Source organism: Lampris incognitus, chromosome 4 (assembly GCF_029633865.1).
Source record: "Lampris incognitus isolate fLamInc1 chromosome 4, fLamInc1.hap2, whole genome shotgun sequence".
Classification (NCBI taxonomy): Eukaryota; Metazoa; Chordata; class Actinopteri; order Lampriformes; family Lampridae; genus Lampris; species Lampris incognitus.
Window position 1 is genome coordinate 2,622,722 of NC_079214.1, and position 23,162 is coordinate 2,645,883.

General features: G+C 51.7%; 1 protein-coding gene across 3 annotated transcripts in view; it reads right to left on the reverse strand.

Moving 5' to 3' along the window:
* The window catches only part of tead1b (TEA domain family member 1b), a 158,431-nt gene that overhangs the window by 12,489 nt on the left and 122,780 nt on the right, over positions 1 to 23,162 (reverse strand). For all 3 annotated transcript variants that reach the window (XM_056278348.1, XM_056278347.1, XM_056278350.1), the window contains 2 exons: positions 9,995 to 10,135; positions 7,806 to 7,958 (listed from right to left, as the gene is read on the reverse strand). In XM_056278348.1, the coding sequence (XP_056134323.1) occupies positions 7,806 to 7,958; positions 9,995 to 10,135 (294 nt within the window). The remainder of the gene's footprint in view (positions 1 to 7,805; positions 7,959 to 9,994; positions 10,136 to 23,162) is intronic.

Sequence of the window (23,162 nt, forward strand, 5' to 3'; positions counted from 1 at the left end):
GGGGGAGGAAACTTTAAGACCCCATGTGATGGCAACGCCCCCCCCACCCCACCCACACACACAGACGCACACACCACTTCCTCCTCTGTGGATAATGGGGCTCCATACACACAGGGCTGCACTGGCGGAGGAATGTGAGGAATGTGAGAGTGGAGTCAGGAGCTCATCTCAAGGTCCACACCTCCTTTTTTCTCTCCTTCGTCCAGCTGGAGTCCCTCATTCTCCTCTACCCATCCTGAAAGCAGGACTGCTAGCAACGGAGAGTCACTTAAACATGCACGACGATGAAGTCTGTTATGAGAGCACCCTGAGGGAAAGAGGGACGACGGGCTGGAAGAGGGACGACAGGTTAGAAGAGGGACGACGGCCTGAAAGAGGGATGATGGGCTGGAAGAGGGACGACAGGTTAGAAGAGGGACGACGGCCTGGAAGAGGGACGATGGGCTAGAAGAAGGACAATGGGTTAGAAGGGGACGACGGGCTGGAAGAGGGATAATGGGCTGGAAGAGGGACGACAGGTTAGAAGAGGGACGACGGCCTGGAAGAGGGACGATGGGCTGGAAGAGGGACGATGGGCTGGAAGAAGGACAATGGGTTAGAAGGGGACGACGGGCTGGAAGAGGGACAATGGGCTGTAAGAGGGACGACGGGCTGGAAGAGGGACGACAGGTTAGATGAGGGATGACGGGCTGGAAGAGGGACGACGGGTTAGAAGATGGATGATGGGCTGGAAGAGGGACGACGGGTTAGAAGGGGACGACGGGCTGGAAGAGGGACAATGGGCTGTAAGAGGGACGACGGGCTGGAAGAGGGACGACAGGTTAGACGAGGGATGACGGGCTGGAAGAGGGACGACGGGTTAGAAGATGGATGATGGGCTGGAAGAGGGACGACGGGCTGGAAGAGGGACGACAGGTTAGACAAGGGGTGACGGGCTGGAAGAGGGACGACGGGTTAGAAGATGGATGATGGGCTGGAAGAGGGACGACGGGCTTGAAGAGGGATGACAGGTTAGAAGAGGGACGACAGGCTGGAAGAGAGATGACAGTTTAGAAGAGGGACAACGGGCTGGAAGAGGGACGACAGGTTAGACGAGGGATGACGGGCTGGAAGAGGGACGACGGGTTAGAAGATGGATGATGGGCTGGAAGAGGGACGACGGGCTTGAAGAGGGATGACAGGTTAGAAGAGGGACGACAGGCTGGAAGAGGGACGACAGGTTAGACGAGGGATGACGGGCTGGAAGAGGGACGACGGGTTAGAAGATGGATGATGGGCTGGAAGAGGGATGACGGGTTAGAAAAGGGACAACGGGCTGGAAGAGGGATGACGGGTTAGAAGATGGACGACGGGCTGGAAGAGGGACAATGGGCTTGAAGAGGGATGACAGGTTAGAAGAAGGACGACAGGCTGGAAGAGAGATGACAGTTTAGAAGAGGGACAACGGGCTTGAAGAGGGATGACAGGTTAGAAGAGGGACGACAGGCTGGAAGAGAGATGACAGTTTAGAAGAGGGACAACGGGCTGGAAGAGGGACGACGGGCTGGAAGAGGGATGACAGGTTAGAAGAGGGACGACGGGCTGGAAGAGGGATGACGGGTTAGAAAACGGACAACGGGCTGGAAGAGGGATGACGGGCTGGAAGAGGGATGACGGGCTGGAAGAGGGATGACGGGTTAGAAAAGGGACAACGGGCTGGAAGAGGGATGACGGGTTAGAAGATGGACGACGGGCTGGAAGAGGGACAATGGGCTTGAAGAGGGATGACAGGTTAGAAGAAGGACGACAGGCTGGAAGAGAGATGACAGTTTAGAAGAGGGACAACGGGCTTGAAGAGGGATGACAGGTTAGAAGAGGGACGACAGGTTGGAAGAGGGATGACAGGCTGGAAGAGAGATGACAGTTTAGAAGAGGGACGACAGCCTGGAAGAGGGATGACGGGCTGGAAGATGGATGACAAGTTAGAAGAGGAACAACAGGTTAGAAGACGGACGACGGGCTGGAAGAGGGATGACAAGTTAGAAGAGGAACAACAGGTTAGAAGACGGACGACGGGCTGGAAGAGGGATGACGGGCTTGAAGAGGGATGACAGGTTAGAAGAGAGAGATGACAGGCAAGAAGCGGCATGACAGGCTGGAAGAGGGATGACAGTTTTAGAAGAGGGACGGCGGGCTGGAAGAGGGACGACAGGCTGGAAGCGGGATGACGGGCTGGAAGAGGGACGACAGGCTGGAAGAGGGATGATGGGCTGGAAGAGGGATGACGGGTTAGAAAAGGGACAACGGGCTGGAAGAGGGATGACGGGTTAGAAGATGGACGACGGGCTGGAAGAGGGACAATGGGCTTGAAGAGGGATGACAGGTTAGAAGAAGGACGACAGGCTGGAAGAGAGATGACAGTTTAGAAGAGGGACAACGGGCTTGAAGAGGGATGACAGGTTAGAAGAGGGACGACAGGTTGGAAGAGGGATGACAGGCTGGAAGAGAGATGACAGTTTAGAAGAGGGACGACAGCCTGGAAGAGGGATGACGGGCTGGAAGATGGATGACAAGTTAGAAGAGGAACAACAGGTTAGAAGACGGACGACGGGCTGGAAGAGGGATGACAAGTTAGAAGAGGAACAACAGGTTAGAAGACGGACGACGGGCTGGAAGAGGGATGACGGGCTTGAAGAGGGATGACAGGTTAGAAGAGAGAGATGACAGGCAAGAAGCGGCATGACAGGCTGGAAGAGGGATGACAGTTTTAGAAGAGGGACGGCGGGCTGGAAGAGGGACGACAGGCTGGAAGCGGGATGACGGGCTGGAAGAGGGACGACGGGCTGGAAGAGGGACGACCGGTTGGAAGAGGGACGACGGGTTGGAAGAGGGATGACGGGCTGGAAGAGGGACGACAGGTTAGAAGAGGAACGACAGGTTAGAAGAGGGACGGCAGGCTGGAAGAGGGATGACGGGCTGGAAGAGGGACGACAGGTTAGAAGAGGGACGACAGGCTGGAAGAGGGATGACGGGTTAGAAGAGGGACGACAGGTTAGAAGAGGGACGACGGGCTAGAAGAGGAATGACGGGCTGGGAGAGGGACGACGGGTTGGAAGAGGGATGACGGGCTGGAAGAGGGACGACAGGTTAGAAGAGGGATGACGGGCTGGAAGAGGGACGACAGGTTAGAAGAGGGACGACAGGCTAGAAGAGGGATGACGGGCTGGAAGAGGGATGACGGACTGGAAGAGGGACGACAGGTTAGAAGAGGGATGACGGGCTGGAAGAGGGATGATGGGTTAGAAAAGGGACGACGGGCTGGAAGAGGGACGACAGGCTAGAAGAGGGATTACGGGCTGGAAGAGGGATGACGGACTGGAAGAGGGACGACAGGTTAGAAGAGGGATGACGGGCTGGAAGAGGGATGATGGGTTAGAAAACGGACGACGGGCTGGGAGAGGGATGACGGGCTGGAAGAGGGACGACAGGTTAGAAGAAGGACGACTGGCTGGAAGAGGGACGACAGGTTAGAAGAGGGACGACAGGCTAGAAGAGGGATGACGCGTTAGAGGAGGGACGACAGGCTAGAAGAGGGATGACGGGCTGGAAGAGGGATGACGGACTGGAAGAGGGACGGTGGTCTGGAAGACGGATGACAGGTTAGAAGAGGGACGACGGGCTGGAAGAGAGACAATGGGCTGGGAGAGGGACGACAGGTTAGAAGAAGGACGACAGGTTAGAAGAGGGACGACGCGCTGGAAGAGGGACGATGGGCTGGAAGAGAGACAATGGGCTGGGAGAGGGACAACAGGTTAGAAGAAGGACGACAGGTTAGAAGAGGGACGACGCGCTGGAAGAGGGACGACGGGCTGGAAGAGAGACAATGGGCTGGGAGAGGGACAACAGGTTAGAAGAAGGACGACAGGTTAGAAGAGGGACGACGCGCTGGAAGAGGGACAATGGGCTGGAAGAGGGATGACAGTTTAGAAGAGGGACGACAGGCTGGAAGAGAGACAATGGGCTGGGAGAGGGACGACAGGTTAGAAGAAGGACGACAGGTTAGAAGAGGGACGACGCGCTGGAAGAGGGACGATGGGCTGGAAGTGGGACTACGGACTGGAAGAGGGACGACAGGCTGGAAGAGGGATGACAAGTTAGAAGAGGAACGACGGGTTAGAAGAGGGATGACGGGCTTGAAGAGGGATGACAGGTTAGAAGAGGGAGGACAGGCTGGAAGAGGGATGACAGGTTAGAAGATGGACGACAGGCTGGAAGAGGGACGACGGATTAGAAGAGGGACGACGGGTTAGAAGAGGGATGACGGGCTTGAAGAGGGATGACAGGTTAGAAGAGGGATGACAGGCTGGAAGAGGGATGACAGTTTAGAAGAGGGACAACAGGCTGGAAGAGGGACGACAAGTTAGAAGAGGAACGACGGGTTAGAAGAGGGATGACGGGCTTGAAGAGGGATGACAGGTTAGAAGAGGGAGGACAGGCTGGAAGAGGGATGACAGGTTAGAAGATGGACGACAGGCTGGAAGAGGGACGACGGATTAGAAGAGGGACGACGGGTTAGAAGAGGAACGACGGGTTGGAAGAGGGATGACGGGCTGGAAGGGGGATGATGGGTTAGAAAATGGACGACGGGCTGGAAGAGGGACGACGGGCTGGAAGAGGGATTACGGGCTGGAAGAGGGATGACGGGCTGGAAGAGGGACGACAGGTTAGAAGAGGGACGACGAGCTGGAAGAGGGACGACGGGTTAGAAGAGGGACGACAGGCTAGAAGAGGGACGACGGGCTGGAAGAGGGACGACGGACGACAGGTTAGAAGAGGGACGACGGGCTGGAAGACGGACGACAGGTTAGAAGAGGGACGACGCGCTGGAAGAGGGACGATGGGCTGGAAGTGGGAATACGGACTGGAAGAGGGACGGCAGGTTAGAAGAGGAATGACAGGTTAGAAGAGAGACAACGGGCTGGAAGAGGGACGACAGGCTGGAAGAGGGACAACAGGTTAGAAGAGGGATGACAGGCTGGAAGAGGGACAACAGGTTAGAAGAGGGACGACGGGTTGGAAGAGGGACGACGGGCTGGAAGAGGGACGACAGGCTGGAAGAGGGACGACAGGCTGGAAGAGGGATGACGGGCTTGAAGAGGGACGATGGGCTGGAAGAGGGACGACGGGCTGTAAGAGGGACGACGGGCTGGAAGAGGGATGACAGGTCAGAAGAGGGATGACAGGCTGGAAGAGGGACGACAGGTTAGAAGAAGGACGACGGGCTGGAAGAGGGACGACGGATTAGAAGAGGGACGACGGGTTAGAAGAGGGACGACGGGTTAGAAGAGGGACGACGGGCTGGAAGAGGGATGACAGGTCAGAAGAGGGACGACGGGCTGGAAGAGGGATGACAGGCTGGAAGAGGGATGACAGGTTAGAAGAAGGACGACGGGCTGGAAGAGGGACGACGGATTAGAAGAGGGACGACGGGTTAGAAGAGGGGCGACGGGTTAGAAGAGGGACGATGGGCTGGAAGAGGGATGACAGGTCAGAAGAGGGACGACGGGCTGGAAGAGGGACGACGGGCTGGAAGAGGGATGACAGGTCAGAAGAGGGACGACGGGCTGGAAGAGGGATGACGGGCTGGAAGAGGGATGACGGGTTAGAAGAGGGACGACGGGCTGGAAGAGGGTAGACAGGTTATAAGAGGGACGACAGGCTGGAAGAGGGACGACAGGTTAGAAGAAGGACGACGGGCTGGAAGAGGGATGACAGGTTAGAAGAAGGACGACGGGCTGGAAGAAGGACGACAGGTTAGAAGAGGGATGACGGACTTGAAGAGGGACGACAGGTTAGAAGAAGGATGACGGGCTGGAAGAGGGATGACAGGTTAGAAGAGGGATGACGGACTTGAAGAGGGACGATGGGCTGGAAGAGGGATGACGGGCTGGAAGAGGGATGATGGGTTAGAAAAGGGACGACGGGCTGGAAGAGGGATGACGGGCTGGAAGAGGGATGACGGGCTGGAAGAGGGACGACAGGTTAGAAGAAGGACGACTGGCTGGAAGAGGGACGACAGGTTAGAAGAGGGACGACAGGCTAGAAGAGGGATGACGGGTTAGAGGAGGGACGACAGGCTAGAAGAGGGACGACAGGTTAGAAGAGGGATGACAGGTTAGAAGAGGGATGACAGGTTAGAAGAGGGATGACAGGTTAGAAGAGGGACGACAGGTTAGAAGAAGGACGACGGGTTAGAAGAGGGACGACAGGTTAGAAGAAGGACGACAGGTTAGAAGAGGGATGACAGGTCAGAAGAGGGACGACAGGTTAGAAGAGGGATGACAGGTCAGAAGAGGGACAACGGGCTGGAAGAGGGACGACAGGTTAGAAGAAGGACGACGGGTTAGAAGAGGGACGACAGGTTAGAAGAAGGACGACGGGTTAGAAGAGGGACGACAGGTTAGAAGAAGGACGACGGGCTGGAAGAGGGATGACAGGTTAGAAGAAGGACGACGGGCTGGAAGAGGGATGACAGGTTAGAAGAGGGACGACAGGTTAGAAGAGGGATGACAGGTTAGAAGAGGGATGACAGGTTAGAAGAGGGACGACAGGTTAGAAGAAGGACGACGGGTTAGAAGAGGGACGACGGGCTGGAAGAGGGATGACAGGTTAGAAGAAGGACGACGGGCTGGAAGAGGGACGACAGGTTAGAAGAGGGACGACAGGTTAGAAGAGGGATGACGGGCTTGAAGAGGGACGATGGGCTGGAAGAGGGACGACAGGTTAGAAGAGGGATGACAGGTCAGAAGAGGGACAACGGGCTGGAAGAGGGACGACAGGTTAGAAGAAGGACGACGGGCTGGAAGAGGGATGACAGGTTAGAAGAAGGACGACGGGCTGGAAGAGGGATGACAGGTTAGAAGAAGGACGACGGGCTGGAAGAGGGACGACAGGTTAGAAGAGGGATGACAGGTTAGAAGAGGGATGACAGGTTAGAAGAGGGATGACAGGTTAGAAGAGGGATGACAGGTTAGAAGAGGGACGACGGGTTAGAAGAGGGACGACGGGCTGGAAGAGGGACGACAGGCTGGAAGAGGGACGACAGGTTAGAAGAGGGATGACGGGCTTGAAGAGGGACGATGGGCTGGAAGAGGGACGACGGGCTGGAAGAGGGACGACAGGTTAGAAGAGGGATGACAGGTCAGAAGAGGGACAACGGGCTGGAAGAGGGACGACAGGTTAGAAGAAGGACGACGGGCTGGAAGAGGGATGACAGGTTAGAAGAGGGATGACAGGTTAGAAGAGGGATGACAGGTTAGAAGAGGGACGACAGGTTAGAAGAAGGACGACGGGTTAGAAGAGGGACGACGGGCTGGAAGAGGGATGACAGGTTAGAAGAAGGACGACGGGCTGGAAGAGGGACGACGGATTAGAAGAGGGACGACGGGTTAGAAGAGGGACGACAGGCTGGAAGAGGGACGACAGGTTAGAAGAAGGACGACAGGTTAGAAGAGGGACGACGGGTTAGAAGAGGGACGACGGGTTAGAAGAGGGACGACGGGCTGGAAGAGGGACGACGGGCTGGAAGACGGATGACGGGTTAGAAGAGGGACGACGGGCTGGAAGACGGATGACGGGTTAGAAGAGGGACGACGGGCTGGAAGACGGATGACGGGTTAGAAGAGGGACGACGGGCTGGAAGAGGGACGACGGGCTGGAAGACGGATGACGGGTTAGAAGAGGGACGACGGGCTGGAAGAGGGACGATGGGCTGGAAGAGGGACGACAGGTTAGAAGAGGGACGACGGGCTGGATGTAGAGATTACCAGTAGGATGGTGAAGTTCTCCAGCACGCTGTTCATCATGTATTTCTCTGGCAGGTGTTTGAGCTTGTGGATGAAGTTGATCATGTATTCACACATGGGAGATCGACTTATCCTGTAGACAAAACGGCCACTCTCAAACCGCGCATACTCCGTCTGCAAAGACAAGACAACCCAGAGACACAACACGGCAGTCAGGGCAGAAGGAACGACACCTTCACCTCAGTACACCTCTTCTACACTAAACACAAGCACACATGCTTTTATTGTACTTTTGCTGTACTTCCAGAAGAGATAGACTGACAGATAGACAGACAGATAGACTGACAGACAGACAGACTGACTGACAGACAGATTGGCAGACAGACAGACAGACAGACTGACTGACAGACAGATTGGCAGACAGACAGACAGGAGACTGACTGGCAGATTGACAAACAGACTGACTGACAGACAGATAGACTGACAGACAGACAGACAGACAGACAGACAGACAGACAGACAGACAGACAGACAGACGGAGTGATTGACAGACAGACAGACAGACAGACAGTAGACTGACAGACAGACATACTGACTGACAGACAGACAGTAGACGGACTGACTGACAGACAGACAGACAGACTGACAGACAGACAGACAGACAGATTGACAGACAGACAGTAGACCGACTGACTGACAGACAGATTGACAGACAGACAGACTGACTGACAGACAGACAGACAGACAGTTGACTGACAGACAGACATACTGACCGACAGACAGATTGACACACAGACAGACAGACAGACAGTAGACTGACTGACAGACAGACAGATTGACAGACAGACAGATAGACTGACAGACAGACTGACTGACAGACAGATTGACAGACAGACAGACAGACAGTAGACTGACTGGCTGACAGACAGACAGATTGACTGAGAGACAGACAGACTGACTGACAGACAGTAGACCGACTGACTGACAGACAGATTGACAGACAGACAGATAGACTGACAGACAGACTGACTGACAGACAGATTGACAGACAGACAGACAGTAGACTGACTGGCTGACAGACAGACAGATTGACTGAGAGACAGACAGACTGACTGACAGACAGACAGACAGTAGACCGACTGACTGACAGACAGATTGACAGACAGACAGACAGATAGATTGACAGACAGACAGACTGACAGACAGACAGATTGACTGGCGGACAAACAGACTGACTGACAGCCCAACTACAAATATAAAATAAGAAGTGTGCCAATTTAGTCCCAAAGAGGAACATTTTACATAGTATAGTTAAAAGTACTTTTGTGTATGTGGCCCATTTACACAACGATGTTATAAATAAAAACACTGGAAAACATGCATGCAACGTGTTACTACAGCAGAAACTAGTCCCTTATTATACTGTAGGCAAGGGGTCCCCAACCACCGGGCCACGGACCGCCACCGGGCCGCAAAGCATTTGCTACTGGGCCACAAGGAAACAATATGATTTACAATATTCAAATAAAAGCCTGGCTGGACCGGGCTTTTGTAATGCTAGAGGGCTTTTAATTTGAAACGGATACTTGAAGTGTGTACAATGATGTAATTTTATCACTCATTCACGTGGCATTCGGCAGACCAATGGTAACTAACTCCCCCACTCAGAGACCGCTCAGTCAGCTCGCGACCAGCAGCTAGCTCGCTAGCTAGCTGCCAAGAGTACCGGTAAAAAACAGACATCACTTGAGAGTTTCTCCGGAAGAGGTAGGGGAGATAAAAGGTCTAACGACGATGATAACGTTATTAACCCAGCCCCACCCCTCCAGAACATTGTCAACCGGTCTGCGGGGCAAAAAAGGTTGGGGACCCCTGCTGTAGGCTATACGCTGCAAGTACATTTTTAGATCCTCAAAGTAATACTTTGAAAATGTACTTCAAGTCTACATTTTATTTGTGGGGGACACAAAGCACTAAACTATCCAAAGGAACTGAATCAAGTGCAACTGGACTTGGTATATATTTCAGGGATATATACCAAGTCCAGTTGCACTTGATTCAGTTCCTTTGGATAACCATGACCTGGATGAATGAGAACATTCACAGACAAAGCACTAAACTACAACTCCAAAGGGGGAAAGGGACTGAGGTTTTTAACAGACGACTGTCCAGGTACAACACGTTCCAACAGGTGGTGAAAATCTCCTTACCTCCACTTTCTCCACCACCTGCTTGCCGAAGGAGCAGACTTTAGTGGAGCAGGTGATGGTCATGTTCTCAGAGCTTTCATACTGACTGGTAACGCCATAGAAAGCTCCTGTGTCGTCCTGGATGTTGCAGTTCAAGTCCGCCTGGCAACAAAAAAAAAAGGACCGGTCAGAGGTCAGAGGTCAGAGAACACTTTGACCCTGTTCAGACTAGCAGCTCTGTCTGATTCATGGCATATCCATCAAAACTGAAATCAGATTGCTTTTATCAAGTCTGGACAGCAAAAACGCATGGACCACTGAAACAACTGTCCCGGGTGTCTCCGGAGCCGCCTGCCGCCCAGTGGCTGCTGGGATAGGCTCCAGCAGCCACGCCTCCCTGAGAGCAGGCTAAGCGGTTTGGATGATGGAAGGATGGAAACTGAATTTCTAGATGTGTGTCTCCGTCTGGCTGCTCGGGTCAGATTTCACTCTGTCTTTTATGTCACTCTCAATATTTATGACGCCACACGGTGACGGCGGCCGTGACCCCGGCAACACACATGGCGTCATATACCGGCCTCTTCCGTCACTGACGGTGTCTGCTGTGACGGAGTTCTGCACGGCGACTAGACATTGTGTGGTGTGAAGAGAGGAAACATCTCCATCCCTCCTAAGCTGCAGCTCACCGTGCTGGCTCTGGTTCACATACGTGTGCACGCCTACGTCAGCACCACAGCAGCTACAGCACACAGATTAATGATGTCCGAACACAACCGAATCACACACAAGTAATGTCAAGTCAGTCTTCTTCTTCTTTTTTGGTGGATTTTTTGCCCCCCTTTTTCTCCCCAATTACCCCACTCTTCCGAGCCGTCCCAGTCGCTGCTCCACCCCCTCTGCTGATCCGGGGAGGGCTGCAGACTACCACACGCCTCCTCCCATACATGTGGAGTCACCAGCCGCTTCTTTTCACCTGACAGTGAGGAGTTTCACCAGGGGGACGTAGCACGTGGGAGGGTCACGCTATTCCCCCCAGTTCCCCCTCCCCCTGAACAGGCGCCCTGACCGACCAGGCGCCCCGAGCAACCAGAGGAGGCGCTAGTGCAGCAACCAGGACACATACCCACAACCGGCTTCCCACCCACAGACACGGCCAAATGTCTGTAGGGACGCCCGACCAAGCCGGAGGTAACACAAGGATTCGAACCGGTGATCCCCATGTGGGTAGGCAATGGAATAGATCGGACGCCGTGAACAGTCAGTCTTAAAAATCCGATTTGCCTGCAAGTTTTACATGGAGCCTTTATTTCAGGCTTCGTTTGCTTTAAGCAGTGGACATCATGCATGTCCAGAAAATGTGTTTCCTTTTTAGTGTTGGTGTTTTCTTCTCTTTATACATGCTGCAGACCAGTGGTTCTCCATCAGGCCCGCGGGTGTCAGTGGGTATTTCATTACATCCACTTGCTGTTCCAGGTGTAAACCTCCCTGAATGGAGGCTAAATAACTGGAACAACAGCGGCGCATTCAGCCCCGCCAAAATGTAGCAAAACGTTCATTTAAACGCAAACGGTGGTGCGTTGAACACCCTGTTGTGTTACGGAAGCATTGGAAGTATGGCAGCTGGGAAGGCCGTTCTTTGTGCAGTGGACCCTGAAAATGCTACAGATCAAAGAAAAGGGGAGGAACTTGCTTTAGGGCGATTTAAGTTCTCTTTAACTACTTTTGTTTGGCTCATCTATGTTTTTAGAAGTTTTTGTTTCATTCATTCATCTTCAGCCACTTCTCCGGGGTCGGGTCGCGGTGGCAGCAAGATAAGTAGGGCACTCCAGATGTCTCTCTCCCCAGCAACGCCCTCCAGCTCCTCCTGGGGGATCCCAAGGCATTCCCATGCCAGACTGGACATGCAGTCCCTCCAGCAAGTTCTGGGTCTACCCCGGGGTCTCCTCCCAGTTGGACCTGCCTGGTAAACCTCCAAAGGAAGCTGCCCAGGAGGCATCCTGATCAGATGCCCGAACCACCTCAACTGACTCCTTTCGACGCGAAGGAGCAGCGGCTCTACTCCGAGCTCCCTCCGGATGTCCGAGCTCCTCATCCTATCTCTAAGACTGAGCCCAGACACCCTACGGAGGAAACTCATTTCAGCCACTTGTATCCGCAGTGTCACCCTTTCGGTCACTACCCAAAGCTCATGACCATAGCTGAGGGCTGGAACGAAGATTGACTGGTAAATTGAGAGCTTTACCTTCCGGCTCAGCTCCCTCTTCACCACAACGGTCCGGTACAACGTCCACATTACTGCTGATGCTGCACCAATCCACCTGTCAATCTCCCGCTCCATCCTACTCTCACTCGTGAGCAAGACCCCGAGATACTTGAACTCCTTCACTTGAGGCAGCAACTCATCCCCAACCCGGAGAGAGCAATCCACCATTTCCGGTTTTCAGAAGTTAAATGAAAACAAATACTGAATAAAAAGGCACAAAAGTGATCAAGATTGAATTTATTTCCTTGCAGCATACACGACTACATCAAGCCATTAAGCAAACAAAATAGAACCTAAGCCAACAACAGCACTTGCAAATAAGTTCCTATTGTTTCTTCGTAAAAGCAGTAACACATTGTTTTGTTTTAAGACGTCATTCCTTTCACTCGCCACCTCTGTTGCTTGTTTTTGCAGGACCATGAGTTCCGACTTCTGCCTCCTCCGCTCAGTGACTCCTCAAACCACTCGGGTGCTTCAGCTGTGGACTTGTGCTTTCTCTTTTTGCCACGTTCTGCTGATGGCTTAGGTTGTGTGGTTGGTGGTTGTGAAGTTGATGGTCCTGGGCCAACTGATGAAGATGCGGAGTGGAAAGAAAATGATATTAAACCTGGTACTCTCAAACTGGTAGTGATCATGGCAGCAAACATGCCTTTCCTCCAACAAATACATTTTGCCGGGTTTTCACATGCTCAAATATGTCTGTATCTAGTGTAGATGAGAGTCACGTGCAGCTACTTCAAACATCCAGTCGACCAAGCTTCTAGTTAACTTGAGCCACACAAAAGCCCTCCTTCAAATAAAGCTGTTAGCAACACTACCAAGTTACCCAGTGAAATTAGACAGCAGCATTTGAGCCACCTTGTATCCAACATGGTTGATGAGGTGGTATGACTGAGGGCATTTTATGACATCACTGAGTAACTGAATAAAAATGTACAATTAAAATCGACTGTATAACATTTTAGAACTGCATGAAGATAACATTTTCTTTTTGATTAACAAACTGCACTCAACTCATCTGCTGTGCTAATTCATGTTGACGTGGCACTAAAACATCTCTACAATTAATAACATCAAATGACATGGAAAAGATTATCACCAGCAAATGACGACACAGTCTGAACTAGCTCCACACTGGGATCATCACACTGGGATTCGTTTGTTGGCTGGAAGAGCTGGTGCTGGATTGGCTGGGAGAGCTTGGTCTGCTGCACTGTGGGCCCAGGGACTGCGGCCTTGCCTGGAGCTGCACCCGAGGAGGTAACACCAAGGGTGGTCTGACAGGACGTTGAAGCAGGGCATGCTAAGCTAACTGCTAGCCCATGCAGACCGGCAGTTCCGATAACACCGAGGGTGGTCTGGCGGCGGCCTCACCTGGCGTTGACTGGTGTTTTTGATGTTGTCGTGTGGCGTGCCGCGAGGTGTGTCAAGGGTGTGTGGCTGGGAGAGCTGGCGCTGGATTGGCTGGGAGAGCTTGGTCTGCTGCGTCCTGTGGGCCCGGGGATCACGGCCCCTGCCTGGAGCTGCGCCCGAGGAGGAAACACCGAGGGCGGTCTGACAGGACGCGGAAGCAGGGCAAGCTAAGCTAACTGCTAGCCCATTCAGACCGGTGGTTCCGACAGTCATCCTGGCTGGCGTTCGTTCCCTTGGACAGTGATTTTTTGTTTGGTTTGGATACGTGTGCTAGCTTGGGTACGTGTGTTCTTGTAGTTCTTGAATGTGTGTTTGTCTGTGTGTTGAACTGTTGTGGGCTGGGGGAAAGAGCATTTCGTTTCACTTCATGTGCACAAGTACATGAGGTGAAATGACAAAAAAAGTGTTCCTGATTCCTGATCAGTCAGGAGGTCCTCCATTGAGGAGAAGACCCAGCTGCTGGCACCACTCCCATTCTTCTTCTTATCCACTGTTGTTTTGTATCTAAGAATAGAAACCCAGACATAGCAAATGTCTTCAAGTTCCTCTACTCCCAAAAAATGCAAATGCCTGTACCAAAACGAACTGTCACGTGCCTCATATCCTTCAGCCAGCATTTCTGCAGCTACCTTCTTCCACACTTCTCCTTTCTTTGATACAGGAGGCTGAAAGTCTTCAGCCGTTTGCTTCAATAGACAAATCAGAAGCAAGTTTGCTTTGTGTGTCCATGGCTTTGTATCTACATCGCACATGTAAATAGATTAGTCACAGAAAAGAGATCAACGCTAAAACTGTGTTAGGAAAGAAGAATAAACTTAAAATGTCCCTTCATGCATTTCTTGGGTGTTTGAGACTGGTGCCGGCTTTGGAGCAGAGGCAGACGATGGCCCAGCAAGACACAAGTTCAGTGGTGCAGGAGCCGAGACCTCGGTGGTGCAGCGGGGATGTGTAGGCCCAATCGAGCTCGAGTCGTCGATGCACTAGCCTGCTCCAAAGGGATGGCTGACACAGAAAGGGGAGCACACATTTTACCAGTGAAGCTCGTTATATAAGCCACTGCATCAAATGCTGAAATGCTTTCAAAGACATGAGCGATAGTGTTTACTGAGACCAACACATGCAACAGCCCACACCGCAGGTTCAAGTTACACATGTACTAACTAACTACAAAACCTCATTAGAGAATACTTACAACAAACATGTCTTCTAAAGTCTTCAGTTGTTGCATACACCAAGCTGGAGTGGACGCATTTTGTTTCTTAGTGGATTTCTCCCCCTTTTTCTCCCCAATTGTACTCGGCCAGTTACCCCACTCTTCCGAGCCGTCCTGGTCGCTGCTCCACCCCCTCTGCTGATCCAGGAGGGCTGCAGACTACCACATGGCTCCTCCCATACATGTGGAGTCACCAGCCGCTTCTTTTCACCTGACAGTGAGGAGTTTCACCAGGGGGACGTAGCACGTGGGAGGCTCACGCTATCCCCCCCAGTTCCTGCTCCCTCCCGCACAGGCGCCCCGACCGACCACAGGAGGCGCTAGTGCAGCAACCACGACACGTACCCACATCCGGCTTCCCACCCACACACACGGCCAATTGTGTCTCTAGGGACGCCCAACCAAGCCGGAGGTAACCCTGGGATCCAAACCGACGATCCCTGTGTTGGCAGGCAGTGGAATAGACCGCCACGCCACCCAGACACCTCACTGGATGCATTTTGAAAGGACTTTTGCTGTTAGATCCATTGTGCACAATGCCTTTTTAATATGGCGGGGCTTATATACACGCCGCGGCTGATTGGGTAACGCCTCTGACACACCCACCGAACGAGAGAAAACATACCTCGCTGCAGACCATTCCACGCCAACCCGAGGAACAATGTCGTTCAAACCAGAAACCTTAGGAAAACGGTGCACACCGTTTTCAGACTGAACGCACGCCTGGAGTATTTAATGAACTACCTGCTGGTACTTGAGGACCTGATTGGAAACCACTGCCACAGATACATAAATAACAAACAAGTCCACTGCCCTTTAGCGGTTGGAGGTATTTGTGTCATACAGTTGAAACCAGGGCAGTAAGGCTCCATCGCACAGCCTATGAAACCTCCTGTCTCATTTACTGCAGCCAGGCTCTGAGCCTCATGTTTTCAAAATAAAAGCCCGAGCAAGGCTGCACAAGCTGTTAACCGTACAGGTCCAGCCCTGTCAGGCTGCATGCCGCTGCTGAGATTGTTGTTCATAGGATGGTTTGGGGTAATACATGAATATTAAAGACGTACGCGTCCTCAGTGCATCATCATTCACTGAGTCTGAACACGAGCACAAGAAGCACCGGTCACGGTCACGCCTGCACACCATGTATGTCACCACAGTGACGAGTGAGGTCGCCGGCCAGGACGTCCGCTCAGACCGTCTGCTGTCTTACGGTCTGATTACACATCAGTAAGTCTCCATGATACGGACGGACAAGCTCAGATATTATGCCGGACGTTCATGTTTCATGTTACAATTTCTTTTATCACAACTACAGTTCCCTTTAGCCGGCGCTTTATCCAAGGCTACGTACATCCTAGAGCTGATCCAACACAGGCAAGGGTCTGGGCAGGAGACAGCACGAGTAAGGCACTTCTGCTGGAAGGCCTTGATTCGGTTTTCTATGACACCAAAGCAGAAATCCAAGTTTTCTGGGACCCGGCACCCTTGCTGGAGAGAGTGTGGATCAATGCAGGTGGACCATGCCCGCATATTTTGGTTGTGTCCACAGAGGCAAGCTTCTTGTGAAAAGGTGGGACGTTTGATATCTAGGATCCTGTCTTTGATATTGAGGCGTCTTCTCCTCTCTGCATCTTGGAGCGCCCCCTAAAAACGCATGTAAAGGTGACGCCTGGCTCCTGAAACTCTTCCTCGTAGCATCTAAAAAAGCTGTCACCACATGTTGGCTGACCTTTGAACTGGACCTGTCCGGTAAATAGATGCTGCATGGAAAAGACGACCTTCGCCCTTTGTCTCCACAAAGAATAGAAATGGACACAGAAACAGAACAGAAGGACAAAGGGGAAACACGGGGAAACACGGGGAAACACGGGACTGTTCCTTAAAGGAAACTGTTGTTGTTGATGAGGGGTTTTCTCTTCTTTCTCATTGGGCCACTTTGCCTAATGAGAAAGCTACCGGTCATCACACTGGTACCTGTTGAACGGTCTTTAGTGTTGGACGAAACAAGCAAGACCTCTTGTTCTGTCCTCTGTTCGTTTGTATTTCAGATCTGAAATGCTGTTAACAATAAAAAGTGTAAAAACACAAAAACAAAACAAGACTAAGTGCCATGAAGCGAAGTTCGAGTCCGATAGGCTGTAGCTGCCGACAGGCAGTGCACACAGAGGCAAGGCAGGGTGCATAGCCTGCTGACGAGCAGAGGTTCTTCCTCCCTCCAGTCCACCACGTGCAACGGTGTTGGCCAGAGACCTGGGTCTTTAGTCTCTCCTGAAAGACGGACGGGGACTCTGTCGACTGCACAGTGGCTCACTTCTCACCTGCAACGGAGAAATGCGAGGCGGGCCTGCTTCTGCTGCCCCACTGCCCTCCCTCCATCCTCCACACCGCTTACCCTGCTCTCAGGGGCGCACGCGGGCCTGCTGCAGCCTATCCTGGCAGGCCTAGGCCCCGGCAGGCCCAGGTCCCAGCAGGCCCAGGCCCCAGCAGGCCTAGGTCCCAGCAGGCCTAGGTCCCGGCAGGCCCAGGCCCCAGCAGGCCTAGGTCCCAGCAGGCCTAGGTCCCGGCAGGCCCATGTCCCAGCAGGCCCAGGCCCCAGCAGGCCTAGGTCCCAGCAGGCCTAGGTCCCAGCAGGCCCAGGCCCCAGCAGAGCCAGGTCCCGGCAGGCCCAGGCCCCAGCAGAGCCAGGTCCCGGCAGGCCTAGGTACCAGCAGGCCCAGGCCCCAGCAGGCCTAGGCCCCGGCAGGCCTAGGTACCAGCAGGCCCAGGCCCCAGCAGGCCTAGGTCCCAGCAGGCCTAGGTCCCAGCAGGCCCAGGCCCCAGCAGAGCCAGGTCCCGGCAGGCCCAGGCCCCAGCAGAGCCAGGTCCCGGCAGGCCTAGGTCCCAGCAGGCCTAGGTCCCAGCAGGCCCAGGTCCCAGCAGGCCTAGGTCCCGGCAGGCCTAGGCCCCGGCAGGCCCAGGTCCCAGCAGGCCCAGGCCCCAGCAGGCCTAGGTCCCAGCAGGCCTAGGCCCCGGCAGGCCCAGGTCCCAGCAGGCCCAGGCCCCAGCAGAGCCAGGTCCCGGCAGGCCCAGGTCCCAGCAGGCCTAGGTCCCAGCAGGCCCAGGCCCCAGCAGAGCCAGGTCCCGGCAGGCCCAGGTCCCAGCAGGCCCAGGTCCCAGCAGGCCCAGGTCCCAGCAGGCCTAGGTCCCGGCAGGCCCAGGTCCCAGCAGGCCCAGGTCCCAGCAGGCCCAGGCCCCAGCAGAGCCAGGTCCCGGCAGGCCTAGGCCCCAGCAGGCCCAGGTCCCAGCAGGCCCAGGCCCCAGCAGAGCCAGGTCCCGGCAGGCCCAGGTCCCAGCAGGCCCAGGTCCCAGCAGAGCCAGGTCCCGGCAGGGCCAGGTCCCAGCAGGCCCAGGCCCCAGCAGGCCCAGGTCCCGGCAGGCCCATGTCCCAGCAGGCCCAGGTCCCAGCAGGCCCAGGCCCCAGCAGGCCCAGGTCCCAGCAGGCCCAGGCCCCAGCAGGCCCAGGTCCCGGCAGGCCCATGTCCCAGCAGGCCCAGGGCAGCAGGAGGGGAGACACCCTGGACAGGCCACCAGGCCATCTCTCTCACACACACACACACACACACACACACACACACGGTGAGCCACCTGACCTACATGTCTTAGGACTGTGGGAGGAAACCGGAGCCCCCGGAGGAAACCCATGCAGACACGGGGAGAACCTGCAACCTCCACACAGAGGACGACCCGGGACCACCCCCTCCCCAACGCTGGACTACCCGGGGCTCAAACCCAGGACCTTCTTGCTGTGAGGCGACCGCGGTGCGGCACATCATTGCCAAAACCAATAATAACGTACATGAACTGTGTGCTGTGTGGCAGGCGAAGAGCCCGCGGGGCTCTGACTCTCTGGCTAGCAGGGCCGGCAGCCAGCGTCTCTGCACAGGGTTTGTGTTGTCCCTGTGTGCATCTCGTTTTGTGGTGAAACTCTACATGTAACATGACACAAGGCTGCAGACAAACATGGCAAACACAAATACACAATGTGTGTCTCTTATACTGTACATTCCTCAGGGTATGAGACACACACACATGAAGACTAAAGACTAGAGGTAAGTAAATGAGTTACAATATGTACGAAGAGCACCACAGCACTGAGACTAGAGGTAAGTAAATGAGTTACAATATGTGTGAAGAGCACCACAGCACTGAGACTAGAGGTAAGTAAATGAGTTACAATATGTGTGAAGAGCACCACAGCACTGAGACTAGAGGTAAGTAAATGAGTTACAATATGTGTGAAGAGTGTCACAGCACTGAGACTAGAGGTAAGTAAATGAGTTACAATATGTAGGAAGAGTGTCACAGCACTGAGACTAGAGGTAAGTAAATGAGTTACAATATGTAGGAAGAGTGTCACAGCACCGAGACTAGAGGTAAGTAAATGAGTTACAATATGTAGGAAGAGTGTCACAGCACTGAGACTAGAGGTAAGTAAATGAGTTACAATATGTGTGAAGAGTGTCACAGCACCGAGACTAGAGGTAAGTAAATGAGTTACAATATGTGTGAAGAGCACCACAGCACCGAGACTAGAGGTAAGTAAATGAGTTACAATATGTAGGAAGAGTGTCACAGCACCGAGACTAGAGGTAAGTAAATGAGTTACAATATGTAGGAAGAGTGTCACAGCACTGAGACTAGAGGTAAGTAAATGAGTTACAATATGTGTGAAGAGTGTCACAGCACCGAGACTAGAGGTAAGTAAATGAGTTACAATATGTGTGAAGAGTGTCACAGCACCGAGACTAGAGGTAAGTAAATGAGTTACAATATGTGTGAAGAGTGTCACAGCACCGAGACTAGAGGTAAGTAAATGAGTTACAATATGTGTGAAGAGTGTCACAGCACCGAGACTAGAGGTAAGTAAATGAGTTACAATATGTGTGAAGAGTGTCACAGCACCGAGACTAGAGGTAAGTAAATGAGTTACAATATGTACGAAGAGTGTCACAGCACCGAGACTAGAGGTAAGTAAATGAGTTACAATATGTACGAAGAGTGTCACAGCACCGAGACTAGAGGTAAGTAAATGAGTTACAATATGTAGGAAGAGTGTCACAGCACCGAGACTAGAGGTAAGTAAATGAGTTACAATATGTACGAAGAGTGTCACAGCACCGAGACTAGAGGTAAGTAAATGAGTTACAATATGTGTGAAGAGTGTCACAGCACCGAGACTAGAGGTAAGTAAATGAGTTACAATATGTAGGAAGAGCACCACAGCACTGAGACTAGAGGTAAGTAAATGAGTTACAACATGTGTGAAGAGCACCACAGCACTGAGACTAGAGGTAAGTAAATGAGTTACAACATGTGTGAAGAGTGTCACAGCACCGAGACTAGAGGTAAGTAAATGAGTTACAATATGTAGGAAGAGTGTCACAGCACCGAGACTAGAGGTAAGTAAATGAGTTACAATATGTGTGAAGAGCACCACAGCACTGAGACTAGAGGTAAGTAAATGAGTTACAACATGTGTGAAGAGCACCACAGCACCGAGACTAGAGGTAAGTAAATGAGTTACAACATGTGTGAAGAGCACCACAGCACTGAGACTAGAGGTAAGTAAATGAGTTACAATATGTAGGAAGAGTGTCACAGCACTGAGACTAGAGGTAAGTAAATGAGTTACAATATGTAGGAAGAGTGTCACAGCACTGAGACTAGAGGTAAGTAAATGAGTTACAACATGTGTGAAGAGTGTCACAGCACCGAGACTAGAGGTAAGTAAATGAGTTACAACATGTGTGAAGAGTGTCACAGCACTGAGACTAGAGGTAAGTAAATGAGTTACAACATGTGTGAAGAGTGTCACAGCACTGAGACTAGAGGTAAGTAAATGAGTTACAATATGTGTGAAGAGCACCACAGCACCGAGACTAGAGGTAAGTAAATGAGTTACAATATGTGTGAAGAGTGTCACAGCACTGAGACTAGAGGTAAGTAAATGAGTTACAATATGTGTGAAGAGTGTCACAGCACTGAGACTAGAGGTAAGTAAATGAGTTACAACATGTGTGAAGAGTGTCACAGCACTGAGACTAGAGGTAAGTAAATGAGTTACAATATGTGTGAAGAGCACCACAGCACTGAGACTAGAGGTAAGTAAATGAGTTACAATATGTGTGAAGAGTGTCACAGCACCGAGACTAGAGGTAAGTAAATGAGTTACAATATGTAGGAAGAGTGTCACAGCACTGAGACTAGAGGTAAGTAAATGAGTTACAATATGTAGGAAGAGTGTCACAGCACCGAGACTAGAGGTAAGTAAATGAGTTACAATATGTACGAAGAGCACCACAGCACCGAGACTAGAGGTAAGTAAATGAGTTACAATATGTGTGAAGAGCGTCACAGCACTGAGACTAGAGGTAAGTAAATGAGTTACAATATGTGTGAAGAGCGTCACAGCACTGAGACTAGAGGTAAGTAAATGAGTTACAATATGTAGGAAGAGTGTCACAGCACCGAGACTAGAGGTAAGTAAATGAGTTACAATATGTAGGAAGAGTGTCACAGCACTGAGACTAGAGGTAAGTAAATGAGTTACAATATGTACGAAGAGTGTCACAGCACCGAGACTAGAGGTAAGTAAATGAGTTACAATATGTGTGAAGAGTGTCACAGCACCGAGACTAGAGGTAAGTAAATGAGTTACAATATGTGTGAAGAGTGTCACAGCACCGAGACTAGAGGTAAGTAAATGAGTTACAATATGTGTGAAGAGTGTCACAGCACCGAGACTAGAGGTAAGTAAATGAGTTACAATATGTGTGAAGAGTGTCACAGCACCGAGACTAGAGGTAAGTAAATGAGTTACAATATGTACGAAGAGTGTCACAGCACCGAGACTAGAGGTAAGTAAATGAGTTACAATATGTACGAAGAGTGTCACAGCACCGAGACTAGAGGTAAGTAAATGAGTTACAATATGTAGGAAGAGTGTCACAGCACCGAGACTAGAGGTAAGTAAATGAGTTACAATATGTACGAAGAGTGTCACAGCACCGAGACTAGAGGTAAGTAAATGAGTTACAATATGTGTGAAGAGTGTCACAGCACCGAGACTAGAGGTAAGTAAATGAGTTACAATATGTAGGAAGAGCACCACAGCACTGAGACTAGAGGTAAGTAAATGAGTTACAACATGTGTGAAGAGCACCACAGCACTGAGACTAGAGGTAAGTAAATGAGTTACAACATGTGTGAAGAGTGTCACAGCACCGAGACTAGAGGTAAGTAAATGAGTTACAATATGTAGGAAGAGTGTCACAGCACCGAGACTAGAGGTAAGTAAATGAGTTACAATATGTGTGAAGAGCACCACAGCACTGAGACTAGAGGTAAGTAAATGAGTTACAACATGTGTGAAGAGCACCACAGCACCGAGACTAGAGGTAAGTAAATGAGTTACAACATGTGTGAAGAGCACCACAGCACTGAGACTAGAGGTAAGTAAATGAGTTACAATATGTAGGAAGAGTGTCACAGCACTGAGACTAGAGGTAAGTAAATGAGTTACAATATGTAGGAAGAGTGTCACAGCACTGAGACTAGAGGTAAGTAAATGAGTTACAACATGTGTGAAGAGTGTCACAGCACCGAGACTAGAGGTAAGTAAATGAGTTACAACATGTGTGAAGAGTGTCACAGCACTGAGACTAGAGGTAAGTAAATGAGTTACAACATGTGTGAAGAGTGTCACAGCACTGAGACTAGAGGTAAGTAAATGAGTTACAATATGTGTGAAGAGCACCACAGCACCGAGACTAGAGGTAAGTAAATGAGTTACAATATGTGTGAAGAGTGTCACAGCACTGAGACTAGAGGTAAGTAAATGAGTTACAATATGTGTGAAGAGTGTCACAGCACCGAGACTAGAGGTAAGTAAATGAGTTACAACATGTGTGAAGAGTGTCACAGCACTGAGACTAGAGGTAAGTAAATGAGTTACAATATGTACGAAGAGCACCACAGCACCGAGACTAGAGGTAAGTAAATGAGTTACAATATGTACGAAGAGTGTCACAGCACTGAGACTAGAGGTAAGTAAATGAGTTACAATATGTAGGAAGAGTGTCACAGCACTGAGACTAGAGGTAAGTAAATGAGTTACAATATGTAGGAAGAGTGTCACAGCACCGAGACTAGAGGTAAGTAAATGAGTTACAATATGTAGGAAGAGTGTCACAGCACTGAGACTAGAGGTAAGTAAATGAGTTACAATATGTAGGAAGAGTGTCACAGCACTGAGACTAGAG